A 27,867-nucleotide genomic window follows, 5' to 3' on the forward strand; every position below is an offset into this window, starting at 1 on the left:
TAATTGTTAGTGATGAGTTTTTAAAGCGACCATTTGAATTTTCCCTCTGGAATCCAATAATCCCTTGTAGATTGTTGTTCATTCTCAAAAGTAGCCTCTTTGTAGTTCAAATGAAAAAGGAAACTTATTGGTGACAACATAGCATTAGCGACCAAGTTTTGCCTTGATAGCCCATCTTTAAAAGTTAAAACTGACCTCTCCTCACAGGGGTCTTCCCAAAGACCCATACCCCAACCAAGTACCAGGCATGGAGATAACCTAGAACCCCTGAACAGATGTAGCCCATGGCAGCTTAGTGTCCAAGTGGCTTACATAGTAATGGGAACTGGGACTGCTGCTGACATAATCTGATTGGCCTACTCTTTGATCACCTCCCCCTGAGGGGGGAGCAGTCTTACCAGGCCTAAGAAGATGACAATGCAGCCACTCCTGATGAGATCTGATAGACTAATATCAGAAGGAAGGAGCGGGGGGGAACCTCCCCTATCAGTGGACTTGGGGAGGGGCATGCGTGAAGAAGGGGAGGGAGGGTGAGACCGGGAGGGGAGGAAGGAGGGGCTTATGGGGGGGATACAAAGTGAATAAAGTGTAATTAATAAAATAAAATAAAATTTAAGAAAAGTTTAAACTGGCCTTTTATGAATATAGCTGAACACAAATTAAAAGTGCCTCCTTGCACTTTTAATGCAAGTGAGCAGTAATTACACAGTTCCGTCTGAGAATGTAATCTTGACCTCAGTCAGAGAGACAGAAGGAAATACCTTAGTAAACTGTGTCCACTGGAGCAGTTTTTGGTGCATGTGATTAACATTCCCTTATGCTGATTCATTTTATGCTCAATTTGAGTAACCTAAGGAAATCCTGTGTAAATCTCAAAGGAAATAATTTTCTTCCTTTTAATTTAAGAAATATTGTGAGCATTGAAGATATTCCTTTGAGGGGAAAGTCTTGGCCTTTATTTATTCAACAAACATGAAATCACTTCATTATGTAGCTTGGCAATGTTTCTGGGTGAATTTTCAGTAATCTTTGGAGAAGGTGGCAGCGATAGAGATAGAGAGAGAAGAAGAGAGGGAGAGAGAGGGAGATCTGGTCTTGTACTAAGTGTCTTACAACTGATGAACCATTTTCACCTTGGATTAAAATGATCCATTTGTCCATTTGTCACTGTCTTCTGAGACAACTAGTAGAATTAACCAATGGAGATATCATTTGCAATTCTGATATAGAATTTATTCTTGTTTTTTGTATATTTTGAAATCAATTCTACAAACAATCAAAATAAAACTTCCAGTTCCTTATATTGAATTTGTTTGATATTTCAATTTTGTATTCAGTGGCTTGCAGCTAATGCTACTTTTCCTAAGTAACATTTATACCCACAGTTTCATTATGTCAATAGTCTGGGAAGAACCATGATTCTTCTTGTCATATTCTCTCTTCGTAAACTTCATCCTGGGTCTAGTAGATTTCTTAGCTGAGTCACACAGGCTGAAGAAGAGACAATTTCTGTAAGTAGAAAATTCCATGATGCAGAGACATCTTGATATTCACTGTGATAAAGAAACCAGTATTTAGTACAAAGACCAGGGCTGGCATGCATTGTGTTGGTAACTGTAGCATATTTTTTTCCCTCCGTTTTCCACCTCTGTGGCTATTACGATTAAATGTTAATATAACAATGTTTATCCCTCAGAAGTTATCCTATTATAACAATTTTAGTAACTCTATGACTTTTACTTGAATCAATAACTTATATCAAAGTGATTTATTTCACTGTACGTGTCATTTATTTTTCTAAAATTGAGGGTATTTACCTTATCAAATTCTCTCTGACTGCAAAGAACAGCTTATATTCCAATGCAATGGGGTTTAAATTCTAAGCTAGGGAGAATGTCTGTACTAATATTTCCCCTTTTCTCTCTGTTTTTTTTTTCCTTGTATCTTTTGATTATTGCTTTGTGTCAATGTATGTTGTCAATTTTGGAGAAAGTTACATGAGATGCTGAGAAGAAGGTAGATTCTTTTCTGTTTGAAATGTTTTATAAATATCTGCTAGATACATTTGATTTATTTTATAATCTAATGCCTGTATTTCCAGGCACTTTCATCATTTTTCTATTTGATTGCTATTTTGGTCCTATGTGTAATTGAAAAAAATTATGAATAATGATGCTGTAATTATTAAGCTGAGTAAATAGGAAATGGTCAATATGTGAGAAAATTACAAAAATGTAGATTGCCTAGTATGTTTTGGAATTTTTAAAGTGCCCAGTCGTAATTGTAAGGTGGTTATTCTAAAATACAATGGATTGTATTCTGTTTTAGAAGCATAAGTAAACTATGTAATTTGTCCTCACAATGTGTATAAGAAATAAGTAAAAAATTATTAGTCTAGTAGCTAGTTAGAATAAGTAAATGATAGTATAAAAAAAGAACCCAGTTTACTTAGTATCATATTAAGAATTAATTCAGAAAACAAACTGTCAGGTCACACAAACTACCTTTTAAACCTTTGTTTTCTTAAAGAAACTCAATTTCTTTATGAAACTTATTTCCTAAGGTTGTTAAAATGAGCTTGTGGCATGGTGGGTCATGTTTATAAACCTAGAAATCATGGGATTGATACAGGAGGAACATGAGTTCAAGGTCAACATGAGATAAGTGGCAAGAACTCATCACAGAAACAATTATTTAAAGTAAGTATTAAATAATTTATACACATATTTTCCCTCTCCTTTTTTCTTTCTCTTTTTAAAAGAGAAATTTACTAGATGGTGATAGAATTAGAATGACCAGAGAAAATCTTAGGCAACATTTAGAACTTCGAATGTGTTTTGAGTCATCATTTCAGTGTACCTTTGTCAAATTAAAGTGAAAGATATTTAAGACTAAAGGTTTTGAGGCAAAGCGTTACAGAATCTTAAAATGTCTTCTCACCATTAGCTTATTGTGGTCATTTACTTTCTGCTAAGTTCCTGAAATACCTTGGAAAATGTGTATGATTATTTCTGATTCAAGAATGGAAGTATAAAATTCCAATGATTTGTTCAAAACACACACGCACAGAAGTGGGTGGGAGCTGCAAGCACTCTTTGTAGATAAACTATGAAATCAAAAATAAGGAATATAGGAGAATTAGTGTGCTGGGTATTTTGAAAAGAACAAAACTGTAATGAACAGTCAGAAGAATCCAAGGAAGGGTAAAAGGGTCTGTTTAAAATTTATCAAGTTGCTTTTCCCTAGAATTTTGTGTGGTACTATGTTTGTGTCTACAAAATAAAATTGTGTTTTATAAACATCAAATAAAGAGTAGATGGACAAAATTAAGATGCTTTCAGAAAACTAACAGAGAAAAATTTGAGGGCTTTAGTGGTCAAAGGAGAGGGCATTCACATCTATTGAGAGATTAATTGGCCCAGCAACCCAATTAATCCTCAGTGTAGGCAGATACTGTGGAGCAGAGTAGAAGAGAAGCTCATCAGCTATCCAGTAGCTGTATCCAGTAGCAACAGGGGAACATGTGAAGATTCCTATCCCTAATAAACTGTTTAGCACCTGTCAAATTGCAATGGCTAGTATATGTATTGCATATACTCTTTATCATTTATTTCCATACATAATTTTCACATCAATAAGCAGTTAACCATGATGTGAAGTTGGAAAGTGATGCAAAAAAATGGAATGTCTCTGATAATGTATAGAATAATGCATAATACAAAATGTCTTGGGTTTTTGTTGTTGTTGTTCATTAATCCCAGACTGAACACAATCAAGGGTTTAGGGAATACTAATAGAAGAGTTGGAGAGAGATCAGTTGAAGAAGGTGCCTGGTGTGAAGTTTAACTATATTGAGTCCTAGGACTCATGCAATACAAAAGCAGAACTAATTCCTGCATTCTGACTTCCAACATTAACAGATAATTTTTTAAAAATATATAATATAAAATATACTAAAAGATCACCTCTGTCTTTAACAAGTGGAGTAGAAAAGGGAAGTAAACAAATAAGATAAAAGTTTAATCATGGAGTTAATTTCTACAGCACAGATTCTAACCCTTACAAATTCCAGATGAAAGGCATCGCTTCCTCCTGCTGTCAGGAAGGTAATTTTGATGTGAGGGAATTGAAGGACCAATGAGACATTTGATTAAATGCAGATGAATGTATGCCGGTAACTTTGTTTGTACATGAATGAAAGAGAAAATGAACAAGGCCATGATTCTGACTGTAAATTTGACATGTTACCAAGACAATGATTTTGTCAGACTGAAAAGCTGATAAACAAAGATTAGGAAACATCAGGAAATAAACAGATATATTTTAATGACAAAGTGTAGGACAATAGTTTAATCAAACAGAACTGACCCTTGATATGAAATCATTCAAAGAATTAAATGGAACTGGTAATGGGGAAGAGACATTGCAGAGAGCAGGAAGTACATTTTTTATGGAATTGGATTAAAGGGAAATTGCAAAATAATGATGAAACCAGTGTTTTCAACAAGGAAAGACAACGTTTAGGGAGTCATCGCTGAAGTGAAAGCAGAACTTAGACTTATGCACAGGTGACTTGGCAGGTAATGCTGTAAACCTCAAGAAAGACACACTGTCACCACAGTGTAAGAGTCACGTGTGGCAGGAATATCAGTGACATCTAGACTTAAGTGAATGTAAGTGACACGTGAAGAATTATCCTCTAAAGCACTGTGCATAATTTAGTACCATGCTTCTTTGTTATGGGTGAGTTTTATTTGTGTTTTATTTTCTCCTATTTATGTTATTGGGAGAGCCATATAATGCCTCAAGTTTGCTATGAAAATAAAACTTATGTGCGCAAATCCAGGTCCCAATAGACACCTGAAACACAATTTTTTTTAAATCTCTTGATTTGTTAGGTCTCTAATTCCTCCTCTGTAACATAAGATTGATAAAGGGATCAATGTGGAATTAATGAGAGATGGAAAAAGTGCATTTTATAAGTGTAGAATCCTGAGCGTTGACTCTTCTTTATTATTTAATACATACCTATAGATTACTATAAGTGGAATTTTTATGAGGAGAAGAAAAAAACTGAGCTCAGAATCATGCCAACAAACAGCATAGCAGATCAATTTTGACCCTCATATATCTTTTAGCTTTTATCCATTATGCTTCTTCTTCTTTCTTTCTTTCTTTCTTTCTTTCTTTCTTTCTTTCTTTCTTTCTTTCTTTCTTTCTTTCTTTCTTTCTTTCTTCCTTCCTTCCTTCCTTCCTTCCTTCTTCTTCTTCTTCTTTCTTTCTTTCTTTCTTTCTTTCTTTCTTTCTTTCTTTCTTTCTTTCTTTCTTTTCCTTCCTTCCTTCCTTCCTTCCTTCCTTCCTTCCTTCCTTCCTTCTTTCTTTCTTTCTTTCTTTCTTTCTTTCTTTCTTTCTTTCTTTCTTTCTTTCTTTCATCACTTTGCAGCTTGATTCCAGCCCCATCCCTCCTCTCTTTCCAGTTCCACCCTCATGTCCTTCCTCCCCCATCTCCCTCTCTCCTTCTTATATATGAGTGGCACTATGAAATATTAATGTTGCCCGAAATCACACATTATGTATAGTAAATGCTGAAAATGCACTTGATTACAAGTCTCTGAATTATAGGGAAGCTACATCCTATAGATAACAGCAACAATCAAAATATTAATATCTGGAAATCTATTCCATTAAGCTCAAAAGCACCTTATGTAAAGTATATTTCCAGTTACCAGACATACAGCAACACTCAGAAAATTCAGTTCCTGTTACTACTGAACAAGAAATATAATAGGATCAGTGTCTATAGTTATAGTCCAGCTTATGTGATATTAATACTAAGTAACTGGCTTTATGAAATGTTATGGTAACAGAATGGACTATGTGGTTTTTATGTACTTGAAACGTAATTTTGTGATAGTATAAAATTATACTGCCTGTAGTAGGTAAAGTTTATGATACTAACTCATAGCTATTGTACTTGAAGAATAAAAGCATCTCTGCACATATTGAATAAAAATAATCAGTTGAATGGCAATTTTAGTATTACAACAACCTTTTCCACAGGTTACCAAAAAGAGATATTCATGATTTTTATTTAAAATTCATGACTGATAGATAAAATTGTTCACATTTATGAAGTACTGTATTATGTTTAAGAAGATGTATACAGTGACAATGTCCAAGTAAGCATATTCATTCTTTCTCCTCAAACTGCCATCATTTCTTTCTGTTAAAAGATTAGAAACCTTCTCTTCTAGCTTTTTAAAAATCATCATTATCTAAAGTCACAGCAATACAATAGCGCATCACAGAAATCCCTTCCTGAGTAACTGCAGCTCGGTAAAAAACAATCATAGTCTAAAGAACTCAAAATGTTTAGAGAAATTAAGATATATGACTTATCCAAAAGCAAAACTTTCCAGACATGATCCTAGGTTCATTTACTGTAGTTTAGATCACTAAATTATATTGTTTCATGCCTGTAGTAATTCTCACAGCATTCCCTATTCCTTTAATAGGAGAAATCCTAAACTCTTACCCTGACTATCTGAAATCTAGAACTAACAACTTTAATTAATTAATTAATTTTTGTTTTCAAAACATCTTCATTGCAATATCTCCTCCCACCACTCCTCCTAATACTCCCCACATTCCTCCCAGCCCCACACTCCTTCCTTACCTCCAGAATCCACTCCTTTTTCAGAAAGAAAAAAAAAATGAAAACAGGCCCCCTAGAGATAGTAACTGGACTGGACATTAACAAGATGCAATAAGACTAGGCACAAACTCCTATATTAAGGGTGGGCAAGGTAACCCAGTAGGAAGAAAAGGGTTCCAAGAGGAGATGAAAGAGTCAGAGAACTCTTACACCCACTATTAGGATTCCAACAAGAACACCAGACTACAAAACCCTAACATAAGCAGAAGACCTAGCATAGACACCTGCAGGCTCAGTGATTGCTGCTTCAGTCTCTGTGAGCCCCTATGAGCCCTCCCTCATTGACTCTGTGGGCCTTGTTCTCCTGGTACCCTCAACACTGGTGTTTACAGCTCTTTCCTTTCCCCTTCTGCAGTGTTCCTAAAGCTTCAAGGGGAGGAAGAGGACCAGAAGGAAATTTCCAATTTGGACTCAAACAGGGAACTCAGTCTACTAAAAAACAAAGTCAGGGACCTTGGATTTCTCAGTCAGCTAAAGCTATTAGTACCTCAAAACCTATAGAGTGAACTGAAGAAAGATTTCATAAAAGAATTATTAATTTTGTCAACCCATGGGCTCGATAGGACTAAAAAGAGGTTAGTAGAACAGTTGCCATAAAAATGATGAACTATTTCTGGGTCTTTGATTCAATTCTGTTGATCAACCAGCCTATTTCTATACCAGTACCATGAAGTTTTTATTTCTGTTGTTCTGTAGTACAGCTTGAGGTCAGGTATGGAAATACCTGTAGAAGTTCTATTATTGTCTTCACTATACTGTTTGTTGTTGTTGTTGTTTTTTCATATAACGTTTAGAAAAGTTCTTTTAAGGTCTGTGAATAATTGTGTTGGTATTTTTATGGGGATGCATCACATTTGTAGATTGCCTTTGGTAAGATGGTCATTTTTATTATGTTACTCCTACCGATCCATGAGCATGGGAGACCTTTTCAAGTTCTGGTACCTTTTTTAATTTCTTTCTTCAAAGACTTGAAATAAGTTCTTATTGATAGGTCTTTAACTTCCTCAGTCCTCAGTTGAGCTTAACCCTAGATATTTTATATTATTAGTAGTTATTGTGAAAGTTGTGGTTTCCTAATTTCTTTCTCAGAGCGTTTGCCATTTGTATACAGGAGGGCAACTGAATTTTTAAATTAATCTTGTAAGTTTATCAGTTGCAGGAGTTCTCTGGTAGACTTTTTGAGGTCACTTATGTAGACTACCATATCATCTGCCAATTGCAATAGTTTAATTTCTTCCTTTCCTCTTTTTATTCTTTTATCATTTTTAATTGACTTCTTACTCTTGCTAGAACTTCTAGTACTAAACCTACACACCTATGCACATTTTATTTTTGACAAAGAATCTAAAAACATACAATGAAAAGAAAGACAGCATCTTCAACAAATGGTGTTGGTCTAACTGGATGTGTACATGTAGAAAAATGCAAATATTTATCTCTCTGCACAAAACTCAAGTCCAAGTGGATCAAAGAATACAATATAAAACCAGATATATTAAGAGCCTTGAACTCATTGGCATAGAATACAACTTCTGAAAAGAACAACAATACTTATGGCTCTAAGATCTACAATTAATAAATGGATCCTCTTGAAACTGAAAAGCATCTGTAAAGCAAAGGACACTGTCAAAAAACAAAAACAAAAAACTGTAGTCTACAGATTTGAAAAAGATCTTCACCAATCCTACATCTGACAAAGGGCTAATATACAAAACACATGGAAAACTCAAGAAGTTAAACATTAACAAAGCAAACAATCAAATTAAAAATGGGATACAGAACTAAAACAGAGAATTCTCAACAGAGGAATCTCGAAAGGTGGAGAAGCACTTCAAGAAATGATCAACGTATTTAGTCATCTGGAAAATAAATGCAAATCAAAATGGAAAGAGGCTGAAACCTCACTCGGAAGGGCAAACAGAATAGACATTGGAAGTAGCAGAAGACAAGGAACAGGACAGGAATCTTCCACAGGGAGCCTCTGAAAGACTCTACCTATCAGGATATACTAAATACTGAGACTCAACCAAACTTTGGGCAGAGTGCAGGAAACCTTATGGAAGAAGAGGGAGATAGAAGGACCTGGAGGGGACAGGAACTGCACAAGGAGAACAACAGAGACAAAAACCTGGGCCCTGGGGGGTCCTGCAGAGACCGATACTCCAACCAAGGACCATGCATGGAGAAGACCTAGACTCCCTGCTCAGTTTCCAAATGGTGTTCTCTAGTAAGGGGTGTAGGGACTGTCTCTGACATGAACTCAGTGGCCAGCTCTTTGATCACCTGCCACTGGGAGGGTTCAGCCTTGCCAGGCCACAGAGGAAGATGATGCAGCCAGCCCTGATGAGACTACATAAGCTAGAGTCAGAAAGGGATAGGGGATAGTCCACTCCCCTAGCAGTCAACTAGGGAAGGGGCATAGGAGGAAAGGGGCAAGGTGTGTGAGACTGGGAGGAGGTGGAGGGGAGGCTACAGCTGGGATACAAAGTGACTAAATTTCAGTAAGTAAATATTTTTTTTAAAAGAAATTACTCTGAGATTCCATCTTACACCTGTCAGAATGGCTAAGATCAGAAACTCAAGTGACAACACATGCTGGCGAGGATGCAGAAAAGGGGAAATACTCCTCCATTGCTGGTAGTGTAAACTTGTACAACCACTTTGGAAATCAATCTGGTGCTTTCTCAGAAAAACCTCATTACCCAGCTATACCACTCCTAGGAATATACCCAAAAAATGCTCCATCATGTAACAAGGACATTTGTTCAACTATGTTCATAGCAGCTTTATTCGTAATAGCCAAAATCTGGAAACAACATGGATGTCCCTCAGCTGAAGAACAGATAAAGAAACTGTGGTACATTTACACAACGGACTACTGCTCAGCAATTGAAAACAAGGAAATCATGAAATTTGCAGGCAAATTGATGGAACTAGGAAAGAGCATCCTGAGTGAGGTAACACAGACCCAGAAATGCACACATGGTATATAGTCACTCATAAGCAGATTTTAGTCATATTATACAGGATAGACATACTATAATGCACAGACCCCCAAAAGATAAGTCCGATGGGCATCTTAGGCTTCTTGTGGGCCCAGTAGTTAACGGAGTGTGGATATTTCTGACATGGGCTATGTTGCCTGGTTTTTGATCACTTCCTCCTGATGGGACTTCCTCAAGTGAATAGATGAGTGGGGGCATCTGGATAGGGGGACTCCTCTGTTCTGAGTAATAGGGGAGAAGGGATGCTGGAGACAGGGTGGGCCTGGCAGGAGAAGATGGAGGGGCCGATGACCAAGATGTAAATTGAAATAGTTAATAAAAAAGCTCCATTTTTAAAAGGATTCACTACTCAAGAACAATCCCCATGAATCTAGTAGGCAGGTTACTTGTTCTCTGAGCATTTCTTCTCACCTGTAAGATGGAATAACAAATCTGTAAGATGTGAGTCAGATCAGGTTACCTACTTTGGCATTTGAAAACCTGTCAGGGTAAAACATCACTACCATTCCAGTGGCTCAGGAAATTCCCAGCTTCCTCCAATCTCTGCTTCTTTCATATTTCTAATTTAATTATATTCTTATCACCACCTCCCTCAGCAAGTCCTTTCTTTTTAAGCTGCTTTTTAAGTACTTTAAAAAACATTTGCCTTTAAATCCTCCCTACTCCATACCTAGTCAGGAATGTGATATGTTTTCTGAGTTCAATTCTTAATTTACAGTATTCATCTCAACGGAAAAAAAATGTTTATCCTAAAGCAGTCCTCTTTACTCGTTTGAAGAAATAATCTTGTTATTTAAAAATATGACAGGCTTTTAAGCTCTGTAAATACACCTCTGTAAAGATTTCCTGAGGGCTTATTATTGGGTCCTCTAGAGACTGAAGCTCAGAATTAACAAAGAGTGGTTCAATGCATCCATCGGCGAAATGTGGGCAGCAGACGGACAAACACTAAAATGAGAGGAAAGATGCAAGAGAGTCTGTGCTTAATTATGAGCGTGTATAAACCCTGGATTCTCTATACCAGCAGAGACTGACTTTCTGTTTTGCATTAGATTGTCTTCGTGTCTGGATCCATTGAAGATTTGAGTCGCTATAAATTCCTGGGATGCACAAACAGAAATAGACAAGAGTCCTTCTGAGCTAGTCCAGGGGCACTGATGCCCCCGCCATAGTCTAGTCAGCTTCCTCAAGACAGAAAAATACATTAGCCAAGGCTTCTTTCCTCTTAGTACTTTTCTTCTGTAGCTTGGAGAGAAAACTGCCTCCAATTTTTTATCTCCTCAAGCTTTAAAAGACTCACCTGTTTCAACGTCTCTTCTTGTCTTAAATAAACTTTTCAATAGAATGTGTGGATATTGATAAATGAAATAGATCTAGGATGCTATAGGTAGATATGGGTATAGACATATTTACAGACATTGTCACATTAATAGGTATCTGCCAGTCTTGGTCCTATTCATGCTGTAGGCTTGCTGCCAGATAAAAATAAAAACGCCAGCTAACCTACTGAGAACAATTAAAGCCTGTTCTCACATAGTGTGAAAAGAAACAAAGAATGCAACATCATTTGAATAACTGTGTGAAAAGCAAGGAAAATTAAGGCTTAATCAAAGAATTATCAAGATAACTAGATGCTATTTACGAATATGACGTATCTTTTAATAGTTTCACCTCTCAGCAAATATGCAAGAGGACTAAGAAATAATTCTAGTCCTTTGCATGGACAGATTCCACCAGTGCTATTTTGAGGTCCATTTGATTGGCCTTAGTTACAGCAGAAAAAATAAGAGACTCCAGGGCTCTTTGTAACCACTCAGAGAGCTGCACATTGCTTCTCCCCTCTCTGGAGTAGACCTTACTTTAAAGTGTAGAATTCGTGACTAAGTCCCTGCATTAGCTCTGTTCAGAGATGCCTGCCTCATGAACGAGTTTGACAGCATTGTCCACTGTGCTGGAGTATTGTTCTGAATACTTCGAAGACCATACAATATTCTAATGGCTATAGTCAGTAGTATGGACTGTATGCTGTTCTGCCAGCGGCTCAGTATCCATGTATAGTTTTATAATTTCCATTTGAGACCAGTACACTTTACATTCTAGTTTTCTGCACTATCTTAAGGCAATGTAATGCTACTACACAAACACTGGGGTAATGAGTATTTTGAAACAATAGTTTGTGTGTTTATACTCTCATCAACACTAAGGGATATGTTCAAAACCATTTTATTTGTCTAGTGTCAAGGCAGCTACTGAGGCCCTAGTACAAACTTTACACTCGTACATACTGGTACATTGTGGTTGTTATTACTAATTAATTACTTATACTGGTTCAGTATTTATCCTTATATACCTGGTTTCTCTTAGTTCTCACAAGACACAATAGAGTGGGAAATTATTATTTTCAATTTTTTGTTTCATGAAACAGACTTTCTGTATAGCTCTCTCAGTACATACATACATACTCAGTATGTATCCCAGGTTGGCCTCAAACTCACAGCCATCCTCCTGTGTCAGTCTCTACAAGTATTAGAATCACAAGTTTGAGCTACCTAGCTTGGCTTAGGAATGAAATTTAAATTAATTATAGCAATAATAAAATGTTAAAAAGTGAACTAAGTAGCACATGGTTAAATTGAAGCAGCCCACGTGTGCAGGATCTCTGCTGCCATGCTTCCTTCAGAATTAGGCCATACTCCATTTCAGCTTCTTCCCTTTGTCTTCACACTGAAATATTTACAATTATTTATATTCCCCTTTGGGAATGTTCGCCAATATATTTTACTCAGTAATTCTGTTTGATGGTTGATATGTTGTTTGCAGAAATGAAAAAAAAAAAGTCACCAACAACTTTATTTTATCATTTTCCATTGTTTAGTTAATGAGCATTTGTGTGGCAGAGAAACTCTTGACAGTTGGTGTTTCCTACAGAAAAGGAGCGAAAATAGACAGGGCAATATCACCAGATTGCCATATTGAAACATCCTGGGAAAAGCAAACTAATGACTTAATGTTCTCATATATGGTAGTCACACAACACCTAAAGCTGTTCCCTGCACTACAATGCATGAACCTGATTACATAAATCATGAGTTTTCCCAGAAGACAATGACTTTTTTCATGTTATTATAAACAGCTTCCTGAAAGACACTGCATAGATTATGTGTATTATTTTAAGTCATAAAATACTACCAATTATGCACAATTTAATGCAGGAAGAAAGAGTGGCTGGCTGCCAAATGCGCCATTCATCTGTGAATGTAATTGTGAATTTAATTGCAACATGTAGCCTATTAAATAACCATTATTAACATACTGTCACTTTATCCTTTATCTAAGGAATATTTAAATTCCAGCCTCATGCCTATTGCTGAACAGATACAGGGGTCTATCATTGTTACTTGTATCGTGTAGAAATACTTTCTCTTCTAAGGCAACGCTTTAACTTCCTTTTTCTTCTTGATGTAAACTCTAAAACCAGAAGATTCATATTTAGTTGGCTCTTTGCTTTTTCTAGTTTCTTTGCTTTGCTTAGAAACTGAATAGCTTCATGTGTCAGAAAAGAAATAATGAAGAGATTTTTTTTTTCCCCATAGGAAGGGACAAATATTGGGGCAGTCAGCTGCAGAAATCCTTCATTTTGCCAAGGCTCTGGTATAGTGAAAATTGTCTATCAGGGTATGAAGAAAGAACAAATAACCTCATTTTATATGAATAAATTATTTGTGTAAAACAGAAGCAGCCCTATATTTGAAACACCATATGATTATTTAGAAAGTTTTCCTGTTTTCGGTAGGAAGATGGCCTAGTGGATAAAGTGTGCAAGGACAGAGTTCTGATCCTTAGAACTTACACAAAGGCCAAATGAATGTGATGCCAACCTGTACTCCCAGCACTCAATGGGAAGAGATGGGGGGCCGGGGGGGATTTCCCCAGGAGAAGCAGGTTAGCTTGATTAACTCCAAAACTGTGAGACCTTGAGTCTTAATAAGTAAAGTGGAAAGCCACCAGGAAAGACACCTAACGTCATCTGGGGACTCTACATGTATATGTGCATACTTAAATACATACAAAAAAATTTCACCTTGTCCATGAGAATGAAAAAAAAAAAAAAGAAATTTCATGCATGAGGCAGAAATGCCTTTGAGGGAAATTCCTGGTAGCTGTCTCTTATACCCCAACCGAGGATAATGCATGGAGAGGACCAAAAACCCAGGTCAGATGTAGCCCATAGACTCAGTCTTCAAGTGGGAGCCTCGAGTAAGGTGAGCAGAGACTTTCTCTGGCATGAACTTAGTGGCAGGCGGCTCTCTGATCACCTTCCCCTGGGGGTGGGCAGTGCAGCCTTGCCAGGCCACAGAGGAAGACGATGCAACCAGTCCTGATGAGATTTAATAGGCTAAGGTCAAATGGAAGGGGAGGAGGACCTCCCCTATCATTGAACTAAGGGAGAGGATTAGGGGGAGAAGAGGGAGGGAGGGTAGGGTTGGAAGGAGAGGAGGGAGGGGGCCACAGCCAGGATACAAATTGAATAAATTATAATAAATGGTAATAATAATAAACAACAATAAAAATAATTATTAGGACCTTGAGCATCAATGGTAATAAGAGGAAGAGTGGTGAGAAGGTCACACCTGTAGGGGGATAATGCTATGACATGTTGTTTCATTCAATTCTCACAAAGCTCTGTAAGTTGTCTCATAATTTGGTCTTAGACATGTGAGACCTGAACTGAGAAAGGAACCGTAGAACTTTTTCGGCAGGCTGTATATTATCTCTAGGCCTTGAGCAGAATTACAAAGCTACTTTTAAAAGAAGGCCCTTGTCTCCTATTTCCTTCACTTAAGATTTTGTTGTTGTTCATGGGGTAACTAGCTCATTAATTTATTCATTATAATTTATTCACTTTATATCCTTCTTGTAGTCCCTCCTTGTCTCCTCCCATTCCCACCTACCCTTTCTCCCTCTTTACCCCATCCCCTTATCCTAGGCCTTAAGAAGGGAAGCCCTCTTCCCCTACCATCTAATTCCAGCCATCAAGTCTCAGGACTGCCTGCATCCCCTCCCTCTGTGGCCTGGAAAGCCCTCCCCCATCCCCACTAATGGGAAGTGATCAAATGCTGGCAATAGAGCTCATGCCAGAGACAGCCCCTCCTCACTTAGGTTTCTATGGAGTATAATTTATAGTAAAGGAATAATCCTGCTTTACTATATTTAATATTTGATATGTGTTTCTAAATTTTATCAATATAGTTACTAAAGAAAGTATAGTTTTCTGGTAACTGTCATTTGCCTATGTTAATATACCAAGAAAAGAAATGTGGGACAGAATCTACAAGGGAGTGAGTGGACTGACTCTACGCATAAGAGCACAGATGACTCCATTTGCTGTTCTGTTTTATTTATACCCGGTAAGCCAGCAATGAGGTCTGATAAAAGATCATGTTGTTCCATGGTTGGATTTTTAAACTTTGTTTGCAAAGTTTTATTACACATTGTGATTAAAGAGAACGTGGTGTAAATGCATCTGTTAGAGTGCTTGTGGATCGTCAAGTCATTCGGAATGAAAACAAGAGATTGTACTACTTTGAAAACTAACCTAGTATTCAACTGTGCCATTTGCTCTTTGCCAAAGATTTACTTTTGGTAGAATCCTAAAGCCAAACAATCCCATGTGATGGAAAACTAAGGAGACATTATTAATTTCCCATGTTTTGATACTTTACAAGAATATCAAGCCTCTTATTTCCTATGAAGTAAATTTGCTATTCTACTTGTGAATCATTTATTAACAACGCATTTTCTAAACTTAATGACTTGGCCTCTGGGAAACATATACTCTCTTATTTCCTCATCTTCATGCTCACCACTTGAATTTTCATGATTAATAATTAAATAGGACTTGTGTTCTAATTTTGAGTAACTCAATAATTTGTTTTGGATCTCTGAAAAGTAATACTGTATATGAAATATGAAATATTACATGAAGACGTTGAGTTATTATATTTTGCTTGAGAGGACTGATACATTAAGCATACTAATAATTAGTTATTCATTGTTAAGATTACTTGATTAGTAAATAATCATATTGTAACCAGTGTATCTACTAGTAACAATGATCAATGAAATAAAATAAATAATATTTTCATAGCACTTAATCGGTATATTAGCTTTGACGGGAAGAGGTATGACACAATATATAAATGAAATCTGAAATTTTAGCTCAAATTTTTATTGTGATATAGCTCTAATTCTGTAATTAATTTCTGCTCTAATCTAGGTCATTATTGAAAAGAAATGAGGTGATTTTTTTTTCAAGTACCCCAATTTCTTTGATTTCCTCAGTGAAACTAGGCATCTTGAATTCTCAGGTTATATGAATGGAGGAGAAAGCCTTTAGATTGAAACATACCACAAGCATATTTTCCCCTTATCATTTAGGGGAATACGTTAGATATTTGGAATGTATTTCAAGTTTTAAATTAGTAGTGTACTGTTTCATAAAACACTTTCTTAAAATTTTAGCTTCCACCTAGCTTTATTCATAAACTACAGACTAATATAAAAATTTCACTGCAATGATGGATGTTAAAGTTATAAAAATTAGTAAGCTTCCTTCAGCAATGGCCAAACACTTTAGAATTACAGGTAATTGAAATATTTTTTCCTCATATGTTTTTGGAAGTATTTCTCATTCTACTAAAAACTGAGAACCTAAAATTCAGCCTATGCATATTAAAATATTCTAAGTAGAGCACGTTAACTTGGCAGTTAGCAACAGTCATTCATTCATTTAATTTACTCCTTCATTTAATCCTTGGTTTCATTTCAATACTTATTTTCATTTAATTACTAGTCATTGAGGACACAATTGTTATAGTCTACTGTAGACTGAAAATAATGTGGAAATGAATGAATTCATTGATGCTGGTGAATCATGGGGCAGAGCACACTTGGATGCTGAGGTTGTCAAGAATTGTCATGAGTGTATTAGAATGGAGTAAAAAAAACTAAAGTCAGTCTTTGTAATAACAGCTGGAATAGCAATTTTATCACTGAGAGATTATAATTCTTCAGATATGTGAAAATACATTCAATGATTACAGAGTAAAAGAGACATTTGTGTTCTGCACATGTGAAAAGCTATTATTAAATTAATTCAAATGTTTGTGTGTAACTAGCTCTCACTATGTTGCCCAAAGTGGATTCACACTCCAGGGTTCAAATTATCCTCTATTCTCAATGTACCTAGGTTTAACTTCTATAAATGCACAGGGGCACCTGGTTCTTGTCATTATTATTTTTAATCGAGATAGCAATCAGTCTAATTTGACTCATTAATATCTCTGTTTGCCGACTACATTTAGCTGAAACAAATTTATAATACAAAAAGTTAATATAACGAGAAACAAAATTATAATTCCCAATTACTTATCTGTATCTTTCTTTCTTTTTCCTTAGAAGATGAGTGACTAACCTTAATATATATATATATATATATATATATATATATATACCCTTGCTCATGTGCATGCACACTTCCTCCCCCGCACTATGTGAAGAAACAAAACTGAAAGTTTTGAGAATAACCCAATTGCCACCTTTTTTCTGTGGATATTGAGTCAGGCTATGTGGAGATCAGTTGAAGAGGATGCTGAGTCTCCTCAGTGGTTCACGACAAGCCTATTTCCAAGGCTAGCCCAAAGAAAAGAGTGAAACTACTTTACTATAGAACATAAACACCTACAGCTCTTTCAGAATTAATGAGCCACCTGTGGCAACAACAAAATAATTGTCATTTATTCTGACTTTCTGAGTGGAATGTTAAATAAGCAGAAGAATAACAAAGTAAAAAGAAATAACTTTGATTTAAAATTGAGTTTGAACTCAGTGTATGCCCCTGGTTTAGATAATTATGCTTCCAGAGACCCCTTTATAACTGTCTTGTGAGCTATGGTGTGGGAATGGCTAACTTCAAAGTCTTCCTTACACCCCTAGATCCCACAATTATGATTCTCTGCATCTGCTTCTCTTACATCTGAACATCAGGGATTCTGACATTAACAAGGCATAAAATAAATGGAACAATGATAGAATCTGGAATCAATCTCATTTTCTTTCATTAATTAGCTGTTCCATGGGAAGTTATTTCTACTTCATATATTTGATATGAGAAAGAAAAAAACATTAATATTACCTTTATCATTTTTAATCAAAAGAATGTATAAAATATGTATTGGCTCCTATTCCTTGCTTTCCATCAAAGTGAATACGCAAATGTATAATAACACATATATTAGAGAAGATTTTTATCAGGAGCCAAAGAAACCATCCCAGAGAATTTATGGCTTTGGGAATGTTCTTTCAGTTAGGAAGTTGAAGTTTTTTGTGTTATACATACCTGAGAGAAAGTGGTGTAGCCCACGTAGGATCAATATGCCATTTCTCAAAAAATAAGTTTTTAAAGTATGAAGAACTCTAAGAATGAAATAATTCATAGCTGTGTCATTGAGATAACCCAACAACTTACCTGTGGACCCCCCGTGAACGCACCTCTTTACATACGCCCTGGAAAGCAAGGCAAGTGAGAGAAATGACCAAAGTACTTATGAATAATATCAAGTAGCTTGACAAATGTAAAATTTGCTCTTCTTATCCCATCACCATCTGGATCTGTTCTCAGATTCAACTATACTTGTGAAAAAGTCATCATTTTTTTTTTTTTACTTTCCTCACTTACCACAATATGTTTATTAGAAAAGACCCTTTAGCTCTACTGAAACATACAGGGAACTAGCCACTCCTCTACAACTTGATTTCCATTGGCCATAATGCTCAAAATTATCAACCCGTTATTCTGAATAACATTCTCTGTAACCAGCCATGGTGGCTTTGACGGGATAGCAGTTATTTGCATTTTGTTTATTGAACTGGATTTTTTTTAAATTAACACTAGAGTCTCAGCTTTATTACCTAGAGAATTCATCTTCTTGTTCAGTGCTCTAATTTTGCTTTGGTGAAGTGAGTGGTAAATAGTAGGCAGTAAGTAAGTATTTGTTGCATGAATATGTGAACCTCCACAGTAGATCCCGATCTGCAGTCAGCAGCCTCGCTTACCTAGCTCATTTCAGTATCACCTGTTTGACTTCCTGTTGACTCTGTTTCTAAAAACAAAACAAAAAACTTATTTTTGTTTATTTATTACTGAGTGACCATTTTAGAGAAGCTCCCTATCACGCTACACTCTAAAAGAACTTCATATTGTTTTTAAAAAGAATGCAACACCAAAAGATGTCCCCAAAACACTTCCTGTGGCTTGTCTAATTTGAACGTAACACATACAGGTTGGCAGGCTTGTTTTGTGCTCACCCCTAGCTCCTCCATTCAACTTTCTTTCAACTGTTCCCCAAGCCACTTTCAGCCTCTACACTCTTACGTTGATTGCCATGAATTTATGAGATCCAAAATAGTGTTTTGCTTGCTGATCACAAGCCTTGCTCTATCATTAATGTAAGCTTCATGATCACAGGACTTTTTATGTTTGTATTTAATGTTTTTATTGGTGTTATTATTTTCATATAAAGTCACAAAAGCCTAGGTGAACTTTTTTTTTTATTACATTCACAATGCTTTTTTTTTTATTACATTCGCAATACTTTAAACACATTGATTTGCCCCATCACTAAGTTAAGGAAAATTTTTCTATTTGTTGCTTAGCTGCTATAAGAAGTTTCTTCCAGGCAATTCCAGGCATTTTATAAATGAAAGAATCTCCATTGTAAACTATCTGGACCAAGCCAGCCTCACTCTTTCGGGTTCTTTGTCTCAACCTTGCATGTATTCATGCCTTGTCATATACATACATATATATGCATGTATATGTATGTATGATTTAAACACACATATATATATGTATATATATATATTACATATATATATACATATATATAATCACTGACAAATCAGTGAAAACCTCATGTATGCTGTGTAAAATACACAGAAAAAAGACCTCATGAATGAATGGATATGTGTTCATACCAGCTGAAATATAAATGTTCAAACTATTCAACTGATCATGTCCAAAATAAGTTATATGGCTTATATCACAAGTCTTGAAATATATTTTACATGCTAAAAACCTTTACCACTGACTGAAGGAGTAGTTATTGCTTAAAAAAACCCAGGACATCAGTGTAAATCAATTGTATGATTCTGATAAGGGGCAAGAGGAAGCTTACTCTTGTTAAGATACTATATTTTTTTCTTTTTCTTTTCCCATGGAAGCTGCCTTTGTGTCACTGTCTTTTGGGCTTGTACCTTCCACATGTTTTTAGCTTTCTTTTTTCTTTGTTCTTTCTTTTCCTCTTTCCTTTCCCTTCCTCTCTGGTTTTCTTTTACACCTCCAGTCCTCTTGTATGGCATTTCTGCTCTGAGGACCAGAGGGCTGACCCTGGGTTTGAAAGGTAGTAGATCATGGCGTGGTCACCAACGCATGCCGTGAAGTGGCTTCCCTCCATAAGCAAGTGCTCTAGAAATCTAAAGTCGAGGACTGAGATATTCAGTATGGGAGCCTGAAGGTCAAGGTGATCCTAGTGATCCAACTGACGTGTGGTATTACCATAATCACTTGCTCTAGCTGAAAACATGAACCAGTGCTCACTTGATTTTATTAATCTAAAGTGTAAACTGCAGAACTCTCCCTAAAGCTACAAAAAAAAAACATAGCCAAGACAATGTCTCATATTGGTAGAGGTAGAGATGAATGAAATAGATATCTTTTCCAGTATATATCACATTTGTCCATAACAATCCAGAAATTTAAGGAGGAGGCTTCATTCTTTGGATTCTCTTTCTTCACCTGAGCCCTTATAGATAGAGACCCTTTCCAGCCCAAGGCCATTGATAAGCAACTTTTTTTCACTGCAGTCTGAGCTTGCATTGACAACCAGGTCCATCCCATTGGAGCTGAATGTCGCGATTTCACTTGATTCTGTTTTCACAACGATACCATGGGTATCATAGCTATCCATAAGCATCTTGTGAAGATTGAAAGCTTAGATACTGTTTGGTGGTGGTGGTGTACCCCTTTAATTCTGACATTAAGAAGGTAGAGTCATGCAGGTCTCTGTAAGTTATAGGCCAACCTGGTCTGCAGAGAGAGTTCCAGGACAGCCAGGGCTGCACAGAGAAACCCTGTCTCAAACAACAAACAAACAAACAAACAAACAAACAAACAGAAAAAGCTCCAAGGCATGAAATACATATCATTCTTATAAAGTTGTAAGTGTCTATAAATGTCATGGAAAGATTAACTAGTCCAAGCTTCTTTTCAGTCCTCTTAACTGAAAAGGGAATTTCTATATTATCTATAAATTCTTATTCTTATGAGGAAAAATCAAAATATGGGCTTATATTCTCTGGGTATGTGGTCTGCATGTCATGCACTAGTCTACTTTTGTTTTTTTCATACTTGAATATAGTCATGAATTCAGTATAAAGGTAGCAAATAAAAGAAAATGCTGCAATGAGTGAAGGCTAAATCCTATTTAATATGAGGCTGTGGGCCCGGGATGTGGTATGTAAAAAGACTCTGTTCCAGTTGCTAAAGCCACACAGGACTAATTTGCCACACAGGACTAATTTTGAAGAATTCTGAAACTGAAAACTTCCCCGTAAGCAGGCATATCTGCTGACATTTGATAATATCTAGTTGTCAGTGAAAATTTTGAAAGTACCCATGCCTGTGTCAGCTCCTAGATCAAAGCTCACGGCAAGAGCTTAGGAGTTGGCAATTCATAATAAAAACTTGGTGCAAGCAATTCAGATGGCATCATGTGATAGTTAATATTTATGGTTCATGGCTTCATTGGTATTGGTTAATTAAAGAATTCGCTCAGGATGGAAGAGGACTTGGAAATAGCCGTGGGGCTTTTGTTGTTTCACTTGGTAATGAGCTCAGAGACTTGAGAGCACCTTTCAAGTTTCTATACAGTGAGTATATTTTACCTTTGGCTCATTATTTACTTAACTCCAGGTCATTTATTTTGGCAGAAGGAATGTACCTGTTCAATATCAAAAGGCCTATGAATTTTCACATTCTCTCATTGCCCTACCATATCATTTGAGAGATTTTGTTAAATGAAAAAAATGATAATTTTCTGCAGATCACAATCCCCAGTCAGCTTCTAAGACTTGAGTTTCCATAATTTAAAGCGCACATTGAAAATAAACCGCTTTATTTGATCACATGTAGATTTCCCACTCATGTAAAACAGTGGAGGTGTTTGACAATGTATACACATCTGTGAAAAATACTGTGCCCAGAAATAGCACGGAAGATAACAGTGAGGGCATAATCTTAAAGATGTCACCTCAGAACAGTTTTCTCACTGCATAAGAATATTAATTTATAACTCAGAATTATGAATTATGCATTCAGGGGCTAGAACTAGCTATTTTGGTTATGGATGTTAAATTTATTAACAATTTTTTTTTCATCTTCTGCTTTGCATGCACAGGACAAAGCCCAGCCTTTCCACCACCGTCAGTGACAGCACCAGCTTCCCGACCTGCTCTGTCACCACCGGCCCTTGAAGGCAAGTACCAAGCTTTGTGGTGCTCTTCTCCCACACAGATATTTCCATTGTACATTTAAAAAAACACGAATATTAAAAAACAAAACAATGAAATTAACAAAACCTCAGATATCTTCTTACATCTTACATTTTAGTATTCATAAGGTAAAATTTTCTTGAAGCTTCAATTGACGTCTTTTTACAAAATAAAGTTTCTTCTTAGAAATTCATATGGTTGAACTTCAGCTGCTTGGTGGAAGACCAGTGTGCTGGTCAGAAACTAACGTCAAAAATTTTCAAATAGGAACAGGGACTGCCTCTGACATAATCTGATTGGCCTGCTCTTTGATCACCTCCCCCTGAGGGGGGAGCAGCTTTACCAGGCCACAGAAGATGACAATGCAGGCACTCCTGATGTGATCTGATAGACTAAGATCAGAAGGAAGGAGAGGAGGATCTCCCCTATCAGTGGACTTGGGGAGGGGCATGGGTGAAGAAGGGGAAGGGAGGGTGGAAATGGAAGGGGGGAGGGAGGGGTTTATGGGGGATACAAAGTGAATAAAGTGTAATTAATAAAAACTATTTTTTTTAAATATACCTTCACATTGGCAGTTTTACCATCTCTTACATAAGTTGGTATTTCAAGACTCAGGTGGCAGCATCTGAATCTGAGCTCCATGTTACAAATTATCCAAACCTGGAAGTTATTTAAATTGACTACTCATGAGCTCTGTCTTGTAGAGGTTATTAATGTAGCATTGGCAGACAACATGTATGAAACTGGTGCAGTTATATTTAGTTTATAAACACTGGATGTAGCTAGTAGTTACTACTCATGATGAGTCTTCAAAGTGTGGCTTTTGAAAGACAAAACAGTCCAACAGAACAAACCAACATAAAACAGAGCAAAATATGAGGGGAGAAAAATCACTGAAATCAGTTTTGCTGGAAATTTAGTCATTTCAAGTCTTACCTATTCGTAATTTTCACTGTTTTTAAAGTAGATACCAACAATGGGATCATTAAGATATTTTAAGAATTATTAGAAAAGAACTAAATAATTAAAAAGATAGTGCTTCTGCCAATCTAACTCAGTTTAGAGAAATCAATGTGCAAGAAATTAAAGTTAATGTAGAAGAGAATATGAGTGGAAACCTTCCCCATCTCACCTTTCTACCTTTTATTTCCTGCACATTGAACAGACTTTGTACACAGACATCTCATCCTAATTGTGCACATTCTGCCCACACTAACTAATAGCAGAGCATTGGCTCTGGTTTCTGGTCATGACATGGACACACTGAGGACACTTCGTCAACAAAGTGACCTGTGTATAAAAGCGGAAGGAAGTATCCGGAACACAGGTTCCAGATATTAGAAGAGACTTTAGGTAACCCCACTCCATCTGCCTCACCAGAGTCTGTTCTTGGTAAAGCCATAGATGACTGACCTAGGAGAACTCTACAAAGCATAATCCCATGTGGATAGGACTTGTTCTAGGTTGTACCCTGTAGGAGATGTGCTTAGCATAACAATATGATTAGAATGAAAGACCTGAGTCATTGTGAAGCAGTGTGAGCTTAGAAGAGGGAACAAACTGATAGGAAGACATTTGAAGTTTGGAGCAAATTGATACAAAAACATTCAAAGGGTAGAGCACACAATAATCTCTAAGCTAAGATAAGGATTAATTTTTATTGTCAAAGCTTTTTACACTACTGTATTGCATTGTTTTATCTATTTTTATATTTAACATCAGATCTGTATACTTTAGGAATGGTTGTATTTTCTAACTAACAAGATCCCACTGATAAATTTTGGTTATACATTCATGCTTTATTCATTCAATAGAAAAATCTCAGCTACTGAGTAGCATTTTTTCTTTATGCTGTATTCTGACAACAGCATATGTTATGCTTGTACTTGGCAGGCCCCGTCCTGACCATGCTATGTTTGCTCTTTGCTCTCATCAATTTACATTGATTTAGAACGTGTTTACTCTACATGCATTCTATGGTTGGTATTCTGAAACCCTAAAAAGGTAGACTTTTTCATAAATATTAACAATGAACAAACAAATATTTACATTTTATTTTAACTAATGAGTAAATTTATTTTAACTAATAAGTAAAAAGGTAACCAGATTAGCATTGTCACCTTTGGTTTTTAGATGGATGCCAATGTATTTTTTGTTAAAGTCTAAACCCTTGACAGTGAGGATTCCATTGTCCCTTCTTCAGTATGTTTTAAAATATAAGGATATGAGGACACAGGCTTTATGCTTTAGTTCTGATATCAGATTTCATGCAGTTTTTTATGCAAAAAATGTGTTTCTGTGGTATTCAAGAACACTGTACTAAGAATTCCCATAACTGAAGGCGCACACACGCATGAATTATGACTTTCAAATTTTAAATAAGATTCCCAACTAAACTGTCAGTCACAGCTACATTAAACTCAAACTAGGAAACATAACTGGTTTTGTTTGTTAGAATTTATTAGTGAAAAGTTCATCAGTATCTTGGCCAGACTCCACAGATATTCCCAAGTGTTTAGAAAACACCGCAAATACAGTCAAAGGAGTAGAACTCATTTTCTGTACTCCTCAGCTACAATGTGTCTTTTTTTGCCCATAGAGATCTTTTATGTGCTTATATTTCAGTGTGAATACCTCCACTAGAGAAAAAATACTAAGGTCTCCACTAACTCCCATGTCTAAACTCACTTATTCCTCAAATTGCCTACAAATCTTGCGTCTTTGTGAGTAAAGAAAAAAATGTGTGAAGATAACTTCATACTAATGTAAAAGTTGCCTTATCTTGTAATTCTGAAGGAGGGAAATTTAAGATTAGGAGACTAGCCCAGGCAAGTTCAGAAGAGGACAGTCTTCTAAGTATCTTTTTCTGTACTCGATCCCCAAAACAGAAAGAGTAAGCTCGAATGTCTCTCTTTCGATAGTGGTGACAAGTCTATGAATTCTGCCTATGTGAATTTATTCTCTTTGAGCCTAGCTTATCAGATCTCATCAGGACTGGCTGCATTGTCTTCTTCAATGGCCTGGTAAGGATACTCACATGTCAGGAAGAGGTAATCAAAGAGCCAGCCACTGAGTTCATGTCTGAGACAGCCCCTCTTCTCATTACTAGGGAACCCACTTGAAGACTGAGCTACATCTTTGCAGGGATCGAGGTCCTCTCTATGCCTGGTCCTTGCTTGGAGTATCAGTGTCAGAAAAGACACCTGGGCCCAGACTTTTTTGGTTGTGTTGCTCTCCTTGTGGAGCTCCTGTCCTCTCCAGGTCTTTCTATTTCCTCCTTCTTTCCTAAGAGTCCCTGCACTCTGCCCAAAGTTTGGCTATGAGTCTCAGCATCTGCTTTGATACACTGCTGGGCAGTGTCCTCTGTGGTAGGCTCCTGTCCTGTTCCCTATTTTCTCCCTCTTTCTATTTCCCTCCCATTTGAAAATGCTTTATTTTTAATAGCTACATTGATGTTTGGTATTTCGAAATGAAAACTTAACACGTGTTGACATTTTCAATCTGTAAGTCTTTTTAAACTTTAAGCTTTGTTAAAACAATTAAAATGTCTACTTCAAGAAAATAGAGTTACTTAAGTGGCTTTGAGGGGTCAGTTGTTTTGTGTTTTATTTCTATCACGTTTCTAGACTTTTATCATTTTATCATTTTCTGTACTTGCTTTTCATTGGTGCAAGTTAAAGGAGTTTATACTGAAGTTAAATAACAACCAAACTTTGAATTAGCTCAACAATCATTGCCTATCTTTAAATAAAAGAAAAACAAGCAACTTAAATCAATGAGAACTCAGAAACTCAGCCCCTGAAAAACAAAAATAAGGAGAAAAATAATAGGTATTTTTTTTTCACATATGAACTTTAATAGTTCGAGTGACTTGGAATAATTTATAGACACTTCCAAGTGTCCATCTTCATGCGCAATGGTAACAGAACAAGGCATAGCTTATAAATCTTTGTGACAACTTAAATACCAATTTACTCTAAAAAGTTGGACACAAGTCAAACAATTCTGATTTCCCTACTTGAGGCACTCTTTAATAATAAGATTATTCAAATATTTGGCTCAAATTAATCTCCTGGCAGAAGTCCATAAAACACCAAGAAGTAAATGTTTTGCCTTTCACCCTATCACCTGGGAAATTTTGTGTCATTTGTAAAATGGGATCCTGAAGAAATTCTGTCACAAGTAAAGTATGATTTATTTGACAGTTCATCTCAGCATTCAATATTATGTTAGAATGAACAAAAATTAATGGTATTTCAGGGTTGTGAGCCTTTTGCAAAGAGGAACTGCTTAGGAGGAGAGAAGCAGGGTCCTCTCGTTGAAGCTTCTATTACTGAGAAACTCCCAAGAAGCATGCAACATCTAGCCAGGCTGAACTCAATAGCTTTGTTAAGCTTCTCAAATGCTCTGCCTACAACTTCATTAACATAATTGATTAGCAGCTAGGACATAGTTAGTATTAATCAGTCTGTTTTTAGTGGAGCTGATTATGCCAGCCCTCCTGATGCACTATTTTGGTCTGGAACTTCCTGAGGAATAACTTGCAAGAAAATGGCTTCATGTGAAAAAGAAAAACTTGCAAGCAGCACTGAGGTAGGCAGCGTATTTTGTAGAATGTCGGTCAGTTTTGGAAGTAAGCTTGTGACGATTTTGGTGTTTCTTAAGTAGTGCTTTTGATACAGAGACTGGATTATTAGATTTGGTCAAGGAGTTTAGAGACAGCTTAGAACTTTATCAACAGAAACCTAAACACTTGTCAACCTTGTGGGTGAAACTTTACACATCTATAAAGATCTTTTAAAAAATACATCTTTGTACTTTTCACTTGCACTTGACAATGAGTTTCTTGCAGCAGGCTCTTGTTATTGGGAGCGGCATAGTGCTTCATATCTCAGGCCACTGTTACTGTCTCCAAGTTGTATCTTGCTTTCTTTTAATTATGTTTTTTTTTTTTTTGGCACATTGTTCACCATAAAAAAGTTTTTAATGTTTTGAATCCTCGAATGCAAAGGGAATTGATTGTATATTAAATTATGTTCTCTTTGATTCTTAATATTCTTTATTTTTATATAATTCTTTATATTCTTATAATATATTTGCCTCAGGAATACTGGTTACAATAGCTTTAAAAAGATCTTACCTACTGATCAATTAAATAAATCATTTTGGTAATACTTGTAATATTATATTTAACTCTTGACATTGCAAACTATAATTAATTTTAAAACAGACCTAAAACAGAACGTTTATTTTCACAATCTTTTAAAGTCCATTAAATTTTGTTCTCACAGGGACAAAGAGGCCCATCGATTCATAGAGTCACTGTGATTATCCACAAATACACAAAGCAGATTAGAATGAATAGTTTTTCTCATTCAGAATAAACTCTGTGATATTAAATCATGGGTGGTATTACATCTTAGCATGGGAAACTTGTTACTCCCAGGTGCTAATGAACAGTTATATCAACCTCTCCTCCCAGGAATCCATTTCTCTGGAAGATTCAGACTTTCTCTACTTTAACAGAATTCTTAATAA

The 27,867-nt window shown here is 36.2% G+C and overlaps 1 protein-coding gene across 1 annotated transcript in view; it reads left to right on the forward strand.

The window, feature by feature from the left end:
* The window catches only part of Trdn (triadin), a 382,140-nt gene that overhangs the window by 121,640 nt on the left and 232,633 nt on the right, over nt 1-27,867 (forward strand). The window contains exon 10 of the mRNA XM_060373675.1: nt 22,236-22,313. Coding sequence (XP_060229658.1) covers nt 22,236-22,313 — 78 coding nt within the window. The remainder of the gene's footprint in view (nt 1-22,235; nt 22,314-27,867) is intronic.

The sequence above is a fragment of the Meriones unguiculatus genome, chromosome 20 (genome assembly GCF_030254825.1).
Source record: "Meriones unguiculatus strain TT.TT164.6M chromosome 20, Bangor_MerUng_6.1, whole genome shotgun sequence".
Taxonomy (NCBI): Eukaryota; Metazoa; Chordata; class Mammalia; order Rodentia; family Muridae; genus Meriones; species Meriones unguiculatus.